Source organism: Lissotriton helveticus, chromosome 7 (genome assembly GCF_964261635.1).
Source record: "Lissotriton helveticus chromosome 7, aLisHel1.1, whole genome shotgun sequence".
NCBI classification, from domain to species: Eukaryota; Metazoa; Chordata; class Amphibia; order Caudata; family Salamandridae; genus Lissotriton; species Lissotriton helveticus.
The window spans coordinates 1188736652-1188756504 of NC_136068.1; the positions used below are offsets into that span (position 1 = coordinate 1188736652).

At 41.7% G+C, this 19853-nt stretch overlaps 1 protein-coding gene across 1 annotated transcript in view; it reads right to left on the bottom strand.

Annotated features, from left to right (window-relative positions):
• CEP95 (centrosomal protein 95) overlaps window positions 1-19853 on the bottom strand; it is a 754590-nt gene that overhangs the window by 645823 nt on the left and 88914 nt on the right. Inside the window, exon 4 of the mRNA XM_078654338.1 lies at window positions 2825-2938. Coding sequence (XP_078510464.1) covers window positions 2825-2938 — 114 coding nt within the window. The remainder of the gene's footprint in view (window positions 1-2824; window positions 2939-19853) is intronic.

Consider the following 19853-nt stretch of genomic DNA (forward strand, 5'->3'; position numbering starts at 1 on the left):
AGCCCACAACATGACCATTATAACCAGTTCTTTAGTTGGGCATTTATCCTAACGGTAACATTAAGGAGACGACTCCTACTTACATAGAGAGCAATGCACACACCTCGCACTTATTTGCAACCCTACAATATTAAAAAAACAGCCCCCGTTAAACTTCCATAATAGTTATGGGCCAGTGGAGAATTTGATAATATTTCAGGTTTATTATCCCAACACAGCTTCCAAGACACACCTGCCCCCCCCCCGTCATTATGTACTGATACAAGAACGGGCACTACAAGATGGCCGCCTCAAAACACACGTTAATCACGTGACCAGTACCGCCAGGAACGCGGATCCTCCTGCGCTCCTTTCCTTTTTTATTACGCCCTTTCCCTTCCTACTGCCACCACCCGGATCCAGCGGCGAGGGGTAGGCACGAAAAGAGCAGCTCAGGAACTCCCAAGTAAGTTCCCCATATTGCGGTGTCTCCCATCTTTCAACCCTCAACCGCCAACCTTACTACCTTTAGTACTTTCCACAGGGGACCTTTTAATCTTAAAATACAGGGGGCCCGTTGTGAGACTTGGGTTTTTAAACACTTGTCTACAGTAATCTGCGCTCGACTTCTGTGAGTGCTCCTACGACTTTTGCTGTCACATACAGAAATATAGATTGCCAGTTTAGATCACGCCGACATATACACAGGTTGAGGATCAGATCGGAAATTACCGACGGCAATTGCAGTGCTTAACGACGAGGGGCATTGAGCGAGAGGGGTAGCCCTATGTTGAGTGGTATTGACTAACTATTAGGACTCTCAACCACGGGACTTAACCCTTACAGTCCTAACACTTGACACTCAACCCCCTAGCCGTGGAGCGGACATTACAGGGTAATGCTAACCGGGGGGGCCTAACTCTTCCTGTTCCTCCCACCTTAAATCCATTAACACAGGGTTTTATAAGAGGGAAGCAGTTACCTTGCGGGCCATTACAGACATTGTCCTATATGTGTGAGCAGACCACCTCCTGTTGTCCCTTTCGTTTATATACAGGATTGTCTACATCTGTTTATGTGTTATTACGATTTAACCCTAGTCCGCCTTGTGTACATAGCCTTGCGGTGGAAGATCTCACCTGAAGCTTTACCCGCTGGATACTGTTGCTAACTGTACATTACACTTTTTAGGTGAGTTTACAACCTGTACCATCTGAGGATTGCACGCTGCATCATATACCGTTTGATATTTTTAATGGTTTTTATCCACAGAAGCACTCTCACTCATGATTCCACATAGAAGAGTGCTTGTACACAACTCATAGTGTGATAACACTAGCTGGTGATATATCTCACTGGCTTTCTGATATGCCGTCATCTGATATGATTGTTTATATTCCAACTGTGATTTGCTTCTCCTCTTTCCTTAACAGGTTTTGACAGCTTAACGCAGACATACACATGTAAGAAGGGTAAAATAGGGACAACAAAATTGTTTTTCCACCCCCAATTTTTTCCATTTACGATTTAGTTTTAATTTCACTGGTGTATATTCCTAATACATTAGTGATCCACTGTAGACAGTTACTCAATAGATACTTTCTAAATAGTATTCAGAGGTCCTGACGAATCGCCCGTTAATGAACACTAGCGAGAAACATGTTGACCAGATATTAGCACCCTCTGGAAGGCCTTTGGAAACATAATATTCCAGACTCACCCTCCAGATTCTGATTTTAATTAGAGCAGCGGACCGCCAGAATAAATCATTCCTTGGTACCCCTAGCTTTATTTTAACCACCCACGATACGTCTACAATCCTTACTGGCCCCACACCAGCACTTCATCCAAACGGCTGTTGGAAAAAGATCTCCGCTAAAGAGCCCCTCTTTGAGGTGTCGCCCGTTGGGTATTGCACCGCCGACCCAACGAGGAGCAAGCCCAAATGATGAAGCATGACACCTGCAAAGGTGTGTGAGGGCATTAAATCCAACAAAATGGATTCCCAGGGGTAATGTCCTTTTACCCTGAGAACACTCACATATCCTAACGCATATCTTTCCTCTTTATGAACAGCTCAGCAACCTCTGTAGTAATTGTATCTTCCGGGCAATAGCTGTAGCTGGACCTTCTACTTACCTTAGGTAGTAATAGCCCAGTCCCCCTTTCTTTGTACCCATAGTCTCCACACAGTAGCATGCCTCAAAGGCCTGAGGAAATGTGGCCACATCACCCACAACATTTTGGACCTTGACTGTCTCCCCTGCCGGTCCACATCATCTTTAATAACAGCTGCATCATCTACAAAGCCAATATAACCGCTACCCTCGCCTTTCTGAGAGGTCTATCGTCACACCAGCAACAAGGATACCATCAGACTGGAGGTGAAGCACAAAAAAGAAAAAGGTAACAGGTCTTCTCAACTTATGCACCCGGGATACGAAATGACAGCCCTACATCCTTAGTACCGCCCCAACCCTGTTTAGGGAAAGAGCTGAAGAAACACCTCTTTAGGGAACACCATGAATTAATTAACAGTCGACCACCACTTTCAGAATCCAACTTTTATAGTCCATTCACATTTTACCTGTATCCTTGCCTTTAACTCCATAAAGCGTTTGATTGCCACTTTACCAGTATCACAATGTACAACTACCAAATACATACAATTTAAACTTGTACATGAGGTATATTAAGGGGACAGACAGAAATAACTGAAATTCAAGCGGTGAATTTGAACAAACTTAAATATCAAATATAACGGAGTAAAAAACCTGACAAAAAGAGCAAGTTAAGTAATGATTTTTCATGACACACACTAAAAAGGAAATATTCAGTTACTCACCCCCAGTCTGAGAAGAAGCTTCACTGATTTGTTCGGTGAGATATTCAAGCAAACCATCAAATATTTCCAAAAGATTCTTGATGGATTCTTTATCCCGTTTAACAATGTTTTCTCCTAAAAACCAAATGGAAAAATGGTGCATAAACAACCCAGATTCATGTAGGCGTTCGCACAAATCGAATGAGTCATATAGACGGAACGCTCTAACAGTAATGATAATTTTAGGAGAGCCCACATGGTTTCTACGTATGTGGGGGCGAGTTGATGTTAAATCCTGAACGGCTGCTGAATTCTTAAGTCGAATGAAACTCGCATAGGCAATAGCACAATTCAGTTTAATTCGTTTACGGCAAACAAAGTATGTACATACATTACTAAATGTTATATGAACTTGTTTTATAATACAAAAATAAACAGCAGATAAATTACGAACAACTCAATCCCTATAGTAATTGTAGTTTCCGGATATGCCCTGATTTATTAAGCGCTTTGCTCGCCTAACTTGTCTTTTGTAACAATAGATATGGATCTTCCAGCATTTTCCTCAATGTGAACTTTCTCAGCCTTTTGGTGAATCGAGATATTTTTCTAACACTTCTTCTCTAGCGCCGCCAGGTGGCTTTGCTGTAGTGTCAGTCACTGTGTACAACCGTGTGGAAAAAACTCAAAGCCAATGCGAGCAGTATTAGCTTATTCAGTATCAATGTGTTTTAGCCATGTTGTATTGCAGCATGGCTGAAAGGCAGAGGAAAAGGTCACATGAAGCGGCCAGCGCTAGTCACGTAACAGCTTTTGCTTTTGTCTAACAGGAATCAGTGCCAAGCAACACAACACAGAGAATGGACACGATGGGGTAAGTAACACAACGTAGGAGGAGGTTGGAAGGGACGGGGTAAAAGGACGACAACTGGGCAACAGCAACACCATGGGGCAGGGTGGGAGTGGAGGAGTGATTGCCTGCAAACTCAAGCACTCACTCTTAATGGAGTGCTGAAAATTAAGAAACAAGCATCTGCAGTGCAATAGGTCTCACATTTACGCAAGTTTGAGCTATTGGCATTGTAAAGGACAATGCCTTTTATTTTTATGTTTTGGTTTTTAAAACCTAAATAAAAGGCAGTCATTTACAATGCCAATAGCTTAAGCTCTTGCAAATGCGAGGCCTATTGCATTCTGAATGCTTGAAGGCATCGTTGAGTTGCCCCCTTCTGTTTTCCATGTAAATGTAAAAATGTAAATTGATACTTGTATAGCGCACTACTCACCCGCAAGGGTCTCAAGGCGCTTGTACGAATACCGCTGTGGAACCCATCCAGGCTTTCCCTGTGAGGTGTCCACTGCTGGGCACCCCCAAGGTGGAGGCCAGGCATCCTTAGCGTTGTGGGGGCCGTTGTGGAGATTAAGCAAGCTATTGCCCAGAGTTGCAGAGTGGGACTCCATGATTGGAATAGGCACCGAGGCGAGAATTATCAGGTCCGTGGAATTTTTGAGCCCAAGACCCGCCGAGGGGGGGAATTGAACCCTGGTCCCGGGCTAGACCTCTGCATCAGGGTCTGCCGCTCTAACCATTGAGCCACACTTCTCCACACTTCTCCTCCATGGCCCCTTTAGAGCTCCCCGTTTGCTATGAGTTAAATAAACAAGCCGGTGGTCACAACTGCGCACGAGAGACCCTAATGCAGTAAGAAACGCATTAAAGAAAATAGTGCTTACAGACTAAGGACGATGTACCGTGTAACAACCGAAGTAAAAGGGCCAGTCCTCATGGGAGGTTACAAATGAAGACAAGGCGGTACTAAGGAGAGACTAACAAGCCTATTAAACTAGAAGCCCGCATTTACGAAGGACAAGGACACAAGCAAATGACAAATATGGGGGGGGGGGAAGAGTGGGCGGGGCTTCAAGTACATACTCCAATACAGCATGGCTCGCAGAGCGCATGCGCTGCCCAAGCTCGACTTAAAAAAGTAGTTTCTAAAGTGCGAACAGTGGAAGGACGCTAGTGAAGAACGAGATACTTGGATCATACCACTATACTGGGCTCTACAAATGATACAACAAAAAGGTAAGCAGATAAGGTTTTATGTCAAGTCGATTACAAAACGTTGCAAACAAAGTGGGATGTCGCACCAAGGACATGAACAGATAACCCCATCACATTGACTGTCTATCTTGATATGTATACAGCACATTTGAAGGTTATGATGGATCAAGTAAAAAATATATGAAAAGAGCAAGAAATGTTGCTACAATAGAAACAAACAATTGCATATCATATATGTAAAGCTAGCTTTAAGATAAAAGAACCAAACAGTTGAGAGTAAAATTGTTGAGGTGCTGATGCGCAAGCTTTTCTCGAACAATAAAAAGCAGCAAATGATATTCTATTTAACTACGTTTACATTGAAAAGCCCTTCCTAAGAATCCTGGTTGAATGGAGTCAGTGGTACGTGAAATATCTATTTCAGAAATCTTTTATAAACCCTCAAAGCGCTGATGAGGATTAACGTACAAATGATAAAGACAGCCATATTGCTCACTGCTAGGATGTAAAATGTGCAATTCTGTGAACCTTTATTTTAATTGCATTTATGTCGTTCTCACTACCCCTGATGAGACATTAAAGCTCTTTACGCCAGGCAACACGATGCTCCGGGAAACCAATGTTAGTGGTTGATCATAGTTTACGGGTTATAATTGGTCAATTGAATTAATCTTTTGCTCTCAAGAAAACTTTTAAATGCATTTACATAAGTTTTTTTGTTGGAAGATGGAATTAATATCGGAAGTGCTATTTGCACAAGATGATCCAAAATCACAACTTGTTAAGCTTTGAATAGTTTGGGGCATATGCGTCTCTTTTAGGACTTTTTATTTGACAAGGAGTTTGTTGTTTAAATGCATATGCTCACTATTAGGTGAACAGCTTCAATTGCATAACACGCCACAGAGGATAGAAACAGCATATGGTTTCTGAAGGAGGGTGGAGTGTTACGTGGTGATGCTGGTTAGGCCTCTCCATGTAATACTCACAAAATACCCCAAAGATGGTCCTTGGATTCACACTAATAGATCCTTAACTCAGTCTTGGTAGAGTGTCAAAGAGCAGTCAGGCTTTACTAAAGAAAAATGTGTTAAGCGTTTCAGAGTAAGGTCATGCCTGTAGTGGTCAACCAAGGATGCCCATCAGTCACCATACGGAACCGCCCTTCATCATTTGGGATTCCGAACAAGACCAAAAACAGGAGTGCCACTATACTATCACGATGGAGGGTCCAGGTGTATATAAAGGTACCCTTAATCGGTCAAGTGGATCGAATTGTGGTCTTGTTTACTCTATTGAGAAAATCGTAGCACACATGTGATATGCGGGACTGATGTTTGCAGTGCACAAAAATATGTGTGAGAGAAAAATATATAGAAAATGTGATTAAAAGTGGATGAGAGGGTACTAATAACTTTATTCTGGTGCTACCCCAGCCTCCACTGTTAAAAAGTAGTTACTGCCAGTCACTATGATATGGACTGTCTGGATGGTTTATATGGTCAACATGTTTCAGCAATTCTTGACATAGTTGTCATTGCTTCCTTCAGGACCGTGTCTAGTAATGGCTACTGCAAATAATAGTGATTAAAGAAACCAAATTCCGTGCTCAAAATCAAAATAGATACGGACATCACCTGAATTAACTAGGGGTCCACGTAGTTTCTTTCACTCTTCCAAGTCGTATGAAAATTACTACAAGGAAAAACACATGAAACCAGAAAGAAGAGTGCTTAGCGTGCAAAGTTTAGTTCATAATTTAAAAGTGTGAATTCTTGTTAAAGTCAGGTGACCGTATTACGTGTCACTGGCACAGTATTAGTGCATATATCTGAATATTGGCTCTGATTTATAGAAGTACCAATCTTGTATATAAAAGCCACCTTACCGTACTTGTAAGAGGACAAAACCTCGCCCCACCTGGCCACGGCTCAGGAAAAGGGGAAGCACCGCTCTATGACAAAGGAGATAAACAAACAAGACTCTGTTATTCAAATCCCTTACATAATGTCCGAATTCATCCAGCTGTCTGTACTACCAGTCAAAAAACCATTGCACATTAATGGTGTTTAAAATCTCTAATTTCTAATCATAAGAGCCAATATTCAGATATATGCACTAATACTGTGCCAGTGACACGTAATACGGTCACCTGACTTTAACAAGAATTCACACTTTTAAATGATGAACTAAACTTTGCACGCTAAGCACTCTTCTTTCTGGTTTCATGTGTTTTTCCTTGTAGTAATTTTCATACGACTTGGAAGAGTGAAAGAAACTACGTGGACCCCTAGTTAATTCAGGTGATGTCCGTATCTATTTTGATTTTGAGCACGGATTTTGGTTTCTTTAATCACTATCATTTGCAGTAGCCATTACTAGACACGGTCCTGAAGAAAGCAATGACAACTATGTCAAGAATTGCTGAAACATGTTGACCATATAAACCATCCAGACAGTCCATATCATAGTGACTGGCAGTAACTACTTTTTAACAGTGGAGGCTGGGGTAGCACCAGAATAAAGTTATTAGTACCCTCTCATCCACTTTTAATCACATTTTCTATATATTTTTCTCTCACACATATTTTTGTGCACTGCAAACATCAGTCCCGCATATCACATGTGTGCTACGATTTTCTCAATAGAGTAAACAAGACCACAATTCGATCCACTTGACCGATTAAGGGTACCTTTATATACACCTGGACCCTCCATCGTGATAGTATAGTGGCACTCCTGTTTTTGGTCTTGTTCGGAATCCCAAATGATGAAGGGCGGTTCCGTATGGTGACTGATGGGCATCCTTGGATGACCACTACAGGCATGACCTTAGTTTGTCAACACACATGCTTAATTGAATAGCTGGAGTGGTGAGCGTGCATTGTTTGAGTTCTTCCTCTAGACCCTCTGACATACTTGTTGTTAAATGTATCTGGGGAATCTGTCAGAGCCCGGTCTTTAAAATCCCTTTGGTCCTAATTAACGGTGTTTATTTAAGCGTTTCAGAGTACCAACCTGGATGATAAGTAATTGACACAACTCGAAGGAAATCGGACACCAATTTATAAAATATAAAGCAGATTTGTATATACATTTAGACACCAAAACAAGGTAAATTGGATAAGTATAACCAGAGTTATTGCTTTTAGAAGAAAAATTACATCAGTGCAAAACAGTACTGCAAAACTTTGCATTCAATGGAAAAAGCACTAGTGATAATCGGTCACTTGCAGTTCGAGTTGTGTGGAATCCAAGGAGGTTAAAGGTGATGCGGGTCTCAGGACCAAGCCACGACAGTCAGTTCTATTTTACCGGTCTCGAGAAGTCTGGGTGCAGAGTTGTCCTGGCTGTCTTTGGTGCTGAAGCAGGAGCTGATGGGGAGCTGGTTTTACAGCTTACACAGTTCACATGAGGAACAGAGTGCAAACAAGCATTTACAATGCAACGGTTTCGCCTTTGGAAAAGTTAGAGCTATTGGCAATGTAAATGACAATGCCATTTATTTATCTGTTTTCAAAACCAACACATAAATAAAATGTTGTCATTTACAATGCCAATAGCTCAAACTTTTCCAAAGGCGAAACCGTTGCATTGTAAATGCTTGTTTGTTTTGAGAATCTGGTCACCCTAGTCTGGTGATAGGAGTAAACATTATTCCCGAACCAGCGGCCAAAACGTGTGTGACAAACAAGGGTGTGTTTGCATGCGAAATGCAAATCTGTCACATATAGGGCTTGTAAACCAAACACTCGGTCTAATATATGCATGCAAACCCAAGGCCTCTTTATCAGTGACTTTGAGTAACTCTGTATTAAAATATCGGTGTGCTTTCTATTTTAAAGATTAGGCTATACACAAGCCATGTTGAAGATAGCCATCGAAAAATGAAAATAAAAGCAATGTTTCTAGTAAAATATGAGATTGCCCAAAGTACAAAGGTACAAAACACCAAAATGCAGTTACATAGTTGTTTGGATTTCCTAATTTAATAGGCAGTGTGAAACAAGGGAAAAGTAGATTATCATACACATTACGCGGTCATGGTTCAATTCTGTTCGCATGTACAAAGGAGCACTCTGTTTTCTTACGTCACACAGAGGCGTCCCGTGCCAGCCAGGGGTGGACAGGATGCAGCTGCACGAGCCGGCATTCTTGCTTACAAAGCACGTGCGCAGCTCTAAATCACCGGCAGATCCGTCCTGGAGACTTTCATGTCCATTTCTTGAATGGCTAGAGCATTGATTGACTACGTAGATAGGAACAGACAATATCGACTGTAAAATAAATTAAATTACAATGGTAAGAGAAAATTCCTGAAATCGCGAAGGTTCCACGTTGTCTACGTGCAAGACAGTGCTGCGTTCCCTTTGGCACAAAGGTGGTGTCATTTTGTTACCATGTGGTTTATGACATTAGGATAGGATGGCCGCTGCACTGCACTTGAGGATGGTGTCGAACTACTCAGAACCCTTGCTGGCGTGTCCTGATGCAGCCTCGAAGACGTTGCTGACAGATGACGGCATCAGTAGCCCACTGAAGTGGTGCTCATGCGCTGTTTGTCCTAAAGATTCAGCAAACACTGCTCTCTTCATCTTGAGTTCAGCCTTAGCTGATGGATGACGATGCTTTCTGGAAATAATAAGGAAACAAAGACAACAAGTCAGGTTCCGGGCCGCGCTGTGATTGGCTGACGTCACGGGGGTGTCCCGGCCGGCAGCCAATCACAGCGCGGCCCGGGGAATGACATCACGGGGGTGTCCCGGGCCGGCAGCCAATGACAGCGCGGCCCGGGACAAAGGGGCGGGGCTTAAAAAAGCCCGAGAAACGCCCCCGAATCGCGTTTTCCCCGAGAAAGCGCGATTGACAGCCTCTGTCTCCCAATGGCTAGCCTCCATTTATGGAGCTAGCCAATGAGAGGCAGAGGCGGTGCCGACATCCATACTGTAGACAAAAGTTTTCGATCTGGGAGGGGCACTTCGTGCCCTCACCAGGTCGAAACCTAAAAAGTCAGCAATGAAGCCACTTCTGACGGAGGTTTTTCAGAGTTCCCTTGTGGTACAGCATTGAGTAAAAGGGGTGGCTGCCGGACTGGTGACCAACAAGCCTTGGCAGCGTTAAGGTTAGCAGAAAGATATTTCGACGACCAGAGGGCAGGGGTAAATGGGTAGCCGCCTGAAACTTGCTGGAGGTCAGGACTACGTTTCCCACAGCGATATATATAAATATATATATATAAATATATATATATATATATATATATATATATATATATATACACATATACACATATACATATACATACATATACACACACACACACACATACACACGCACACATATATATATATACACATATACATACACACAATGTATCAGCTTCTATCCTCCAAACACCAGAAGATAGCAGCACACCGCAATCCAAATGAAAGTTTATTTATTCATATAAGAACAACGCGTTTCAGCTACCACAGAAGGCTTTTTTGAGTCTTTGAACTGTCAGATTTGGGGTACAGATGGTGCACTGAGAGCTAGTAGGTCTGAGGCCAACGTATCCTGATGGCGTGCGTAAACTCAGTCTTGCACAGTTTTGACATTTATGTTGTCCCACATATGCATAGTTTTAACTGAGAAAGTATAAACTGTATGACCTCAAGTCTTATTTATTTCAGTTAATTAAACCATACATTACAAAACACAAATGTTTTAAAAGGTTCACAGACAATTCAAACCATAGCCTTGTTAAGGGAAACCGAATCGGCCCGCATTTTCTAGTTAATTTGCAATCCCAACCTGTTATACAATACCTCTACCACAAAACCTGGTATAAAGTGCACTAATGGCAACACAGGGAACACCAGCAGTGAAAGAGTAGTATAAATGAGAAAGGGAGGCAGGGAAATCTATTTCTAGGCAGCAGCGACACCCCGCCTCCTTTTTCTTCCACATGGTTGCCTATTATCTTACACTGCCTCTTACGTAATTCCAGATATAAAGTGTTGAAATAACAAGATAACATTATGCTAAAATTGTGAGAAGACTTCAAGCTAAACAACATTTACTCGAACCCCCACATCTGGTAAGATCTACAGTAGGCATTATATCTCACAATGATCGGTTCGTAATGCCGATATATATATACTGCAAATGTGACAGTTCAAGAAGTGCTAATAGTGTAGGGGGCGGCATAAAAGAGAAACAGGAAAAACTCTTCTGGACAGAGGTGTCGGTTCATAATCACTAACAGCACATTGATGTCTATTCTCACTAAGTCTCTTACGCATGTGGTGCAGGGAAAAAATCTTCCTCAACGGAGTAGGCAGCCCCTATGTAGGTTGTTCAAGCTTGAACCTTTCAAAAGGATCATCCCACAGAGATACCCTTTCTGAATTCCACATGTTCATAGGGCTAACAACGATGCTTCAATTAACAGAACAGTAAACTGCAGACAAGCAGTTACACTGATGCTGCAACAAAATGGACTCCCCTTGCGGGTGTGACGTTATCTTCGGGGTAGAGGCCCCCAAATCTTACAGGACAGAGGTATTCTCCCTGCAGTGGTACAAGCTTTACAGGCCTTTGAACCAGTATTGGGGTATTAAATCAACATGTCCAAATCTCAAGCGCTCAACCTTACTCTGCCGAGAGACCGCATCCAACACCTCCAGACCGTTGCCCTATTCCATTAGGCCGCACACTCCATTCAGTACCTAGGCCTTACTATCTAGTTGCAGCGCTCCCTCCTGTCCTTCATCTCCTTGTGTTTGCTTTGTTCGCCCTACGTTGGGTGGGTATGCCCAGGTGTGGGTCCCTTGCTCACCTTAACACTGGATTCAAGCTAGCCTGGCTGATGAAGGGTGTTACCAAGAAACCAGTCCCAGGATGCTTGTTTCCGGTTCAAGGAAGACCTGGCTAGGAAGTTCGGGCTGGAATGTTCCCATGAGGCAGATGGTCAAGACTGATTTGCATAAGGCTTGGTCTGAACAGAGGTGGCAAAGTGAGCTAAAGAATGATGGTGGATTCAAGCCAAATCTGTGACTGGGGTTTAGAGTCTTACAAACACGCTTACTCCAACAAGAAATCCACGCACCTCTGGCAGCCTCTCATTGATAATATGTCTAGGCTTGAAAACTTATGTTTCCAATCGCCCTGACTTCGCTCCCTTCACTTATTTGACTAGGTGGACTAAGGCCATACTCTGACCTCCCATGTCAGTTTGGATGATGAGGGACACACCTGCCTCTGGGATGGTCCCCTCATCTTACCTCCTTCCCACTCTCATTCCATGCCTTGCTCTTCTAACTTCCCGATCTGCGCCCCACCCATAGATTTTAAAGTTAGGGGAGAGGAATTGGCCTAACGGCTAGGGCGGTCGACCTCGAATCTGGGGAACCAGGTTCGAGTCTCGGCAATGACAGCTGAACATCCTGGGATTCTGGGCAAATCACTTAATCTCCCCGTGCCTAACAAAAATGAATGTGTCCTTATGTAATGCAACTGGTGCTATGTAAAGCTCTCTTATACCCGGCACCTGGTCATGTTCGCGCTATATAAAACTCAGTAAAAAAATAAAGAAAAAAAAATATTGGACTCATTCCCCCCCATTGTTTCCTCTCCTTCCCCCTTAATCCTCTCCTTCCATCCTAGAAATAGAAACTTGTTCCCTTTCTTTCCTCCTCCCATGTCCCCACCCCATCCTCCTCCCTAGCTTCCTCCTTCCCATGGAGTTCCCTAGTTCTCCTCAGAAGCTCGAGTAGGCCTCAGACACCATGACCGTCATAGGTTTTTATGCCATATATATTCTTGCATAACTAAATATGCTCTGGGTTTTCTGAACCATTTGCTATGTGACCCCTTGAAATGCCCTTCTTGTGTTATTGTAAGATTTACTGAAATTTCAATAAAACAGATTTTGAGCAACAAAAAACCTATCACTTTCAAAAAGTACTTTTTAGTGCAGTGCTATACTGTGACATATTGACCTCAAAGCTTCCATATGTTAAAGAAATACACTTTTTTGAAGTTTGAAGGAGATATGACATTTGTTTAATGATTTACTCAGCAAACACATTAAGGGCTTTGCTTTAACACGGGCTCTAAAAGCGGAGCCAAAACCTTGGCTCGGTTCGCCCTGTTAATTTGTTGGGCCGTCCACCTCTGCTTTCAAATGAGTCTTTTTCAAGAGTATATAGCGGGTCACGATTGAGAGCTCAGGCATACAGGCTGCAGGGAGGGCACATTTTTCACAGTGCCAGTCCGTGGTTTCAAAATCTATTAAAGACTACATTGTCTTCCAATACTTGGCCTCTTAGTATAGCGCACAGCGCATATATGTTACTGCTACCACGGTAACGTTTCCCACAGGCTTTGAAAACAACCAACTACTACCACCTGAAAGAAAGAGTTTTAATCAGATAAAAGAAGTAGTTGCTTTTTACCTAGTCACTTATATTTGAGGTCCTTCTTCGGATCTTGGAACATAATCAAACATTTATTTATATGATCATCAGTTTCTAGACACATCAATGCTAGTAAGATTAACTCTTCAATTCCCAAGTTCGTTTACATGGAACTTCAATCCCACAGCTATACCCAAGTAGTTGCAGGCAACTGCATGCCACTGCACTGGCGATACAGTGACGTGTGAACATTGCTTTATTTCCCCAACTGAAGTACTTAAGGAGGACTTCATTTAATTGGAGCAGTGGTCAATCAATCAAGGATTTGTGAAGCACACGGGGTGGGTGTGCAGCTCTGATTCAGCCAAAGAGCCAGGTCTTGAGGCTCTTCCTGAAGGTGTGCAGAGTGGGGAAACTTCTGATGTTGAGCGGGAGCTCGTTCCAGGTCTTTGCCGTGATGTAGGAGTAGGAGTAGGCTCTTCCACCTGCTCTGGCTCTGCGGATGCGCGGGGATTCGACAAGGTCAGCGGAGTGGAGGTTTCTCTTGGGTATGTGGAAGGAAGACTCTTTCATTGAGGTATTGAGGTCCGGTCTTCTGGAGCAATTTGTAGGCGTGAGTGAGTAGTTTGAAGATTACTCTCTTCTCGAAGGGGGCCAGTGGAGGTCTCGCTGGGTGATGTGGTGGGGTGCAAAGGACAAGTCAGGCGGCGGTGTTCTGGATGGTCTGGACTTTTTGGAGCAGGGATTTGTTGATCCCGGCGTGGAGGGCGTTTCCGTAGTCCAGTCTGTTAGTTAGGAGTGCGTGGATTGCGGTCTTTCTGGCTTCAGGGAGGATCCAATTGAAGGTCTTGCGGAGGGTGTTGAAGCATGTGGATTAGATGGTGTTGACGGTCGGGTCATGGTGAGGGAGGAGTAGAGTATGATGCTGAGGTTGCAGGTGTGGTTCATGAGTGTGGGGGGAGTTGCCGAGGGTGGTAGGCCACCATGTGTTGTCCCATGCGGAGGGGGATGGTCCGAGGACGAGGACTTCTGTCTTCTCCGGGTTGAGCTTCAGGTAGCTGATATTCATCCAGGACGCAATGTCTTTCATTCCTTCCTGGAAGCTGAGTCTGGTGGTGTCGGGGTCCTTCGTCACACTAGGAGGCAGCTTTCTAAGTACTGCCAGACTGTGAAGCAACCAAGACAATGTTTCTGAAATGTGGTCATTTATCCATCATGTACATTTTGTGTTTAGAAAGCAAGTTGCATGGATTAATTTAATTAGGTAACTTACATTCTAGACACAGAACACAAAAGTCTGGGATATATGACTTTCAGAAGCATTGTTTATATTTTGCTTCTCAGCCTGGCACAATTAAAAATGCTTAAGCTGTTAAAGGCCCGACAAGTGCCTAATTTATTTCCTGCTGCGGTCTTTGCTCTCACTCTCTCTCTCTCTCTCTAGTAGCAGCACTGCTTCTGCTACTAGCGAGAAAGAGAAGGAAAGGAGAGAAGAAAAACAGGACAGTGAGAGAAAGAAAAGTAACAAGGGAGAGAGGAAGGGAAGGAAAGATTAAAGATATAGTGAGATGTGAAGAATGAAGGACACACAAAACTACTTACTCAAACAGTCTTGCTGTCCAGTTGGTGTGTAGTAACTCTGCCTGCAATACTAACAGCCTGTGGAGTTTCAGCTTTACAAGCTGGCAGCTCCTGAAATACTCTTGTTGGCTGAAATGCTTCTAAAGGGATGTACGAGGAGCAGAAGCATGAGCAGTGTATTCTGTTTAGAGCATGCAGCACGTGACCCAGCCTCACAAAGCCACGAGTTGAGTGGTGTGTTGTGTACCTTTAAGGTTTGTTCTCGTGTTCTTTCACAAGCTTCATTCACGAGATTTACTTGCACATGCTGTAGAATGTTATTATTTGATGTAGTGTTCCTTTTCTTCAGTTGTTCTCTTTGTATTCACTGCGGCTTCTGCAGCAGCTGTTCAAGGAGAAGGACTGAGGAGAGGAAGCTCCGTTGGTATCTTGATGCTGTAATAAACTACTCAAATTCATCAATTTCCTGAATCTTTACTTAACAAATTGGCGACGATTCTGCCAACGGAGAGAACCCACATTCGAGGATTTAAGTTATCTTCAAAGATTCATTTTTACCTTTTTGTTACGCATTTGTAACGAAGAATTTTTTTTTAAATTCTCTCCCTGAACTCTCGCACTCGTATGGCTTGCTGATTTGGTAATGTATTGGTAATTTTATCTTTTAAAAAAGATTTGCTCACCGGTTGCTTCTTACCCAGCTGCATCTTTTAAAAGCACACGCTCGTGCAACTAAACCATTCCAAGCTTGCACAACGGAATCAGCCCAGCTTCGGAACGTCTCACCAAGGTACGTCTCTTGCGCAAAGCTCCTGATGACGCGCGCTACGTAATTGACGTTGTACGAGGTCACGTTGGGGTTGATCGACGTGCCACCATCTTGGATTTTGTGCATCTTTGGGTTTTAGCATCGGAAATTCAGAACAAGCATTTAAAAGTTACGATAAACATAATTTGAATACAAATCAGTAACGCTTTCGCTTTCTTCAGTCCATGATATATTAAAATGAAGCTCTGAGGTACATTATCTATTTTATTGATTTTTTGAAACATTTCTTCCATTTTTTGTTTGTCAAAGAAAGCAATTAAATTTTATAATGGCTTCTCAACAAAATTTTACAATTCAGAATCCTTTACCTTTTTGGTCTTCTGGTTCTGATCCACCCATTAAATGGTTGGAATGGAAAGCATATTTTATAAACTTCATTAAAGTAATTGATGTTGACAAAAAAATGTCTGCAGAAAGGAAAAAGACTCTTTTTCTTTATTCTCTTGGTCCAGCTGGTTTAAAAACATATGAAAAAATGCAGAAAACTGCTGTAAGTGGTGATATGGATGAATTTGTTATTATTCTAAAAGATTTTGACAATCATTTCTCACCGAAAGTATGCATCGGCATTACTAGATACAAATTTTTTCATAGAAAGCAAGAATCTAATGAAACTATTGATGAATATGTCTCTGCTTTAAGACGAATTGCTGAAGATTGTAAATTTGAACAATTAGAGGATCAGTTAATAAGAGACCAAGTTGTCATGCACGCATGTGATACTTCCATTCAAGACCGTTTATGGATTAATGGTGATTCTGATCTGAAAGACATTTTAGCACTAGTGAGGAAAGCAGAACTCTCAAGTCGTAGTGCTAAAGCTTTAAAGAAAGAAAACAAGTTAGAAGACAAAAGTAAAACTATGGTTAACAGAATTAAAGACAAATCATATGAAAAGAATAAGAAGTCCAATTCTAAAAATACTAAGCGTGATCTTTCTAAAGACAAAGAAAATTTGAAAGAAAATTTGAAATGCTTTCGTTGCGGAAGCAGTTCTCATCTCGCTAACAGCAAGAGTTGTCCTGCCTTGAAGCACAAATGCTCTAATTGCAGTATTATAGGACATTTTGCTAAAGTTTGTTATAGGAAAAAGTCTGTTAAGGTGAAATGTGTTGATGATGAAAATGTTTCAAATTCTAGTGATGATGATAATTCAATCAAAAAGATTTCATTCAACACCGTTTTAGATAATAAGATTAATGATAGTTCCAAAGAACTATTTTTATTGAATATTATTGACAAAGAAAATAACAGAAAGAAACCTCTTTGCTTATTATCTTTAGGTGGTGTTGAAGTTCAAATATATGCTGACTCTGGTTCCCCATACACAATAGTCAATGAGGCCATATGGAAGAGTATGTTTGTTAAAAAACTTGGAAATGATCTATTACCACCTGACATTCGTCCAGTGGGGTTTTCTAATGAAAAAATTGACATTCTTGGGTTTAGACCTCTTTTATTCAGATTTAAAGGAAGAGAGGCGTATGGTAAATTATATGTTTCAAAGAAAGGTCCCTCTGTTTTGGGATGATTGACCAAGGGAGTCTTGGTATAATACTCAATCCTAATAGTGAAGATCCAGTAATGCTATTGGATGATAATACAGATTTTTGTAAGGAAATTTTGAATGAAAATCCTAATGTGTTTAAAAAGGTGATTGGAAAGCTAAATGATTTCAATCATCATATTGTTCTTAAACCTGATGCGTGTCCTAAAGTACATAAAGTAAGGAATATCCCCATTGTATTGAGAAAAGAAGTTGAATCTGAGCTTGAGAAACTGGTTCAAGCTGATATTATCGAACCTATCGAGTCATCACAATGGATTTCTCCCATTGTGGTGGCTCGACGCAGCAATGGCAAATTGAGGCTGTGCATTGACCTTAGGCACTTGAATAATAATATTGTTGTTGACAAATTTCCATTACCCAAAATCTCTGAAATGTTAAGTTTAATTGAAGATGCTAGTTGGTTTTCGACAATAGACTTGTCAGCCTCTTATCATCAAATCCCACTCACTGATGAGAGTAAACCTCTAACTGCATTCATCACCTCTTCAGGGTGTTTTCAGTATAAACGGTTACCTTTTGGTTTAGCATCCGCAGCTGCCATTTTTCAAAGATTAATGCACCGATTATTCAGCAAGTTTGACAATGTGAGGTGTTTTCAGGATGATATACTTCTTTTTGGGAAAGACAAAACTCAACATGACAATATCTTGAATGAGGTTTTGAGTGTTTTGAAGGAAAATGGTTTAACAGTGGAACACTCCAAGTGTAAGTTTGGTGTGAGGTCCATCACTTACTTGGGACATGTCATTAGTGGAGAAGGGATTTCCACTAAACCTTCTTTGGTTGATTCCGTAATAAATGCCCCAAATCCCAGCAATAAAGATGAAGTAAGATCTTTTGTAGGTCTAGTTGAATTTTACTCGAAGTTTGTTAAGAATTTCTCGAGTAAAATTTTCAATATCAGACAATTATTAAAGAATACATCTAAATTTCTTTGGTCTGAAGAGTGTAATGAAGAATTCAACAATATTAAATGTGAAATTGCAAAAGCACCAGCTTTGAGTGCTTTTGATCCAGAATTGGACAATGTACTCACTGTTGATGTGAGCAATAAAGGCCTTGGTTGTGTGTTGCACAGCTAGATTCTGAGGGGAAGGAATACATAATTGCTTATGCTTCGCGTTCCTTATCTCCTACTGAGGGAAATTTCTCGGTGATAGAGAAGGAATCCTTAGCTTGCATTTGGTCTTTAGAGCATTTTAGAGCTTACGTTTGGGGGAAACCTTGCATTCTTAAAACCGATCATAAACCTTTAGTGAGGCTTTTAACTACAGAAGGTTTATTTAATGCTTCACCGAGAATAGCCAGGATGTCCTTAAGATTACAGGATTATAATTACAATGTGGTTTATGTGCCAGGTAAAGAGAATGTAGTAGCTGATTTTCTTTCACGCATGCCTCTAAATCTTTTGGATAGTTCGGACCACGAATGGGAAAATATTCAAGTTGCTTTGGTTCATGATCATGGTCTTCCTTGTATTGATAGAGAAGATTGGGATTTATCTTATAAAAAAGATTCTGTTTTAGTGGAATTATCTTCTTTCATTTCAAAGGGATGGCCTGTTAAACACAATTTATCGGATGAATTAAAGCAATTGTGGGAGATTTGTGATGAGTTTTCTATTTTGAATGGTAACATTTTACAAAATGGAAGGGTTATTCCTCCTAACTTTAGAAAAATGATTGTGGAAATGTGTCATGAAGGTCACTGTGGCATAGTGAAGACTAAGCAGAAAGTTAAGCAGTGGTTCTGGTGGACTGGAATGGATTTATTTATTGAGAGGATCATCAGAGATTGTGTGTGGTGTGCTAACTCTGATAAAACTTTAATAACCCTGAAACCGGCTATGGCTGAGCCAATTATTCCTAAAGCACCTTGGCATACAGTTGCCATTGATATTATGGGACCTATTGGAGCATCTAACAAGTATGTTTTAAATGTTATTGATTTATTTTCAAGGTGGCCAATTTTGAAAGTAGTTGAAAAAATTACTTCTGAGGTTGTGATAACATTTTTGGATGGTGTTTTTGTTGGAGAAGGGTTACCTGTGTTGTTGATTAGTGATAACGGTGTACAGTTTGTTTCTAATATTGCCAAGGATTATTTCAAAAAAGTTGGTGTAAGGCATTGCACTACTTCCTTATACAATCCGAGTGGCAACGGTATGGTTGAAAGGTTTCACAGAGTACTCAAAAATGCTATACAAGGTGCTGTTTACAAAAAACACAGTTGATGGACAGAATGTAGAGCAATGTCATACATTCACCCCAGTACAAGGATCTGGGCCTAAATCCATCGTTTTTTTCACTCCACACCACCCTGGGTTAGACACTGGCTATATGCAAATCAGCTCTGACCCTTTGCCTCATGGGAAAAGTCCAGTCCGAACTACCAAGCCATGTCTTTCCCAGACCGGAATCAAGCATCCAAGGACCGGTTTCTGGCTATCAGCCTTCATTCAGCCTGGATAGCTTGACTCCAGTGGTGTGGAGAGCCTGGGACTCACGTCTGAGCATACCCAGCCCACTCGGGGTGAAAATTACAAAAAACACAGTTGATGGACAGAATGTAGAGCAATGTCATACATTCACCCCAGTACAAGGATC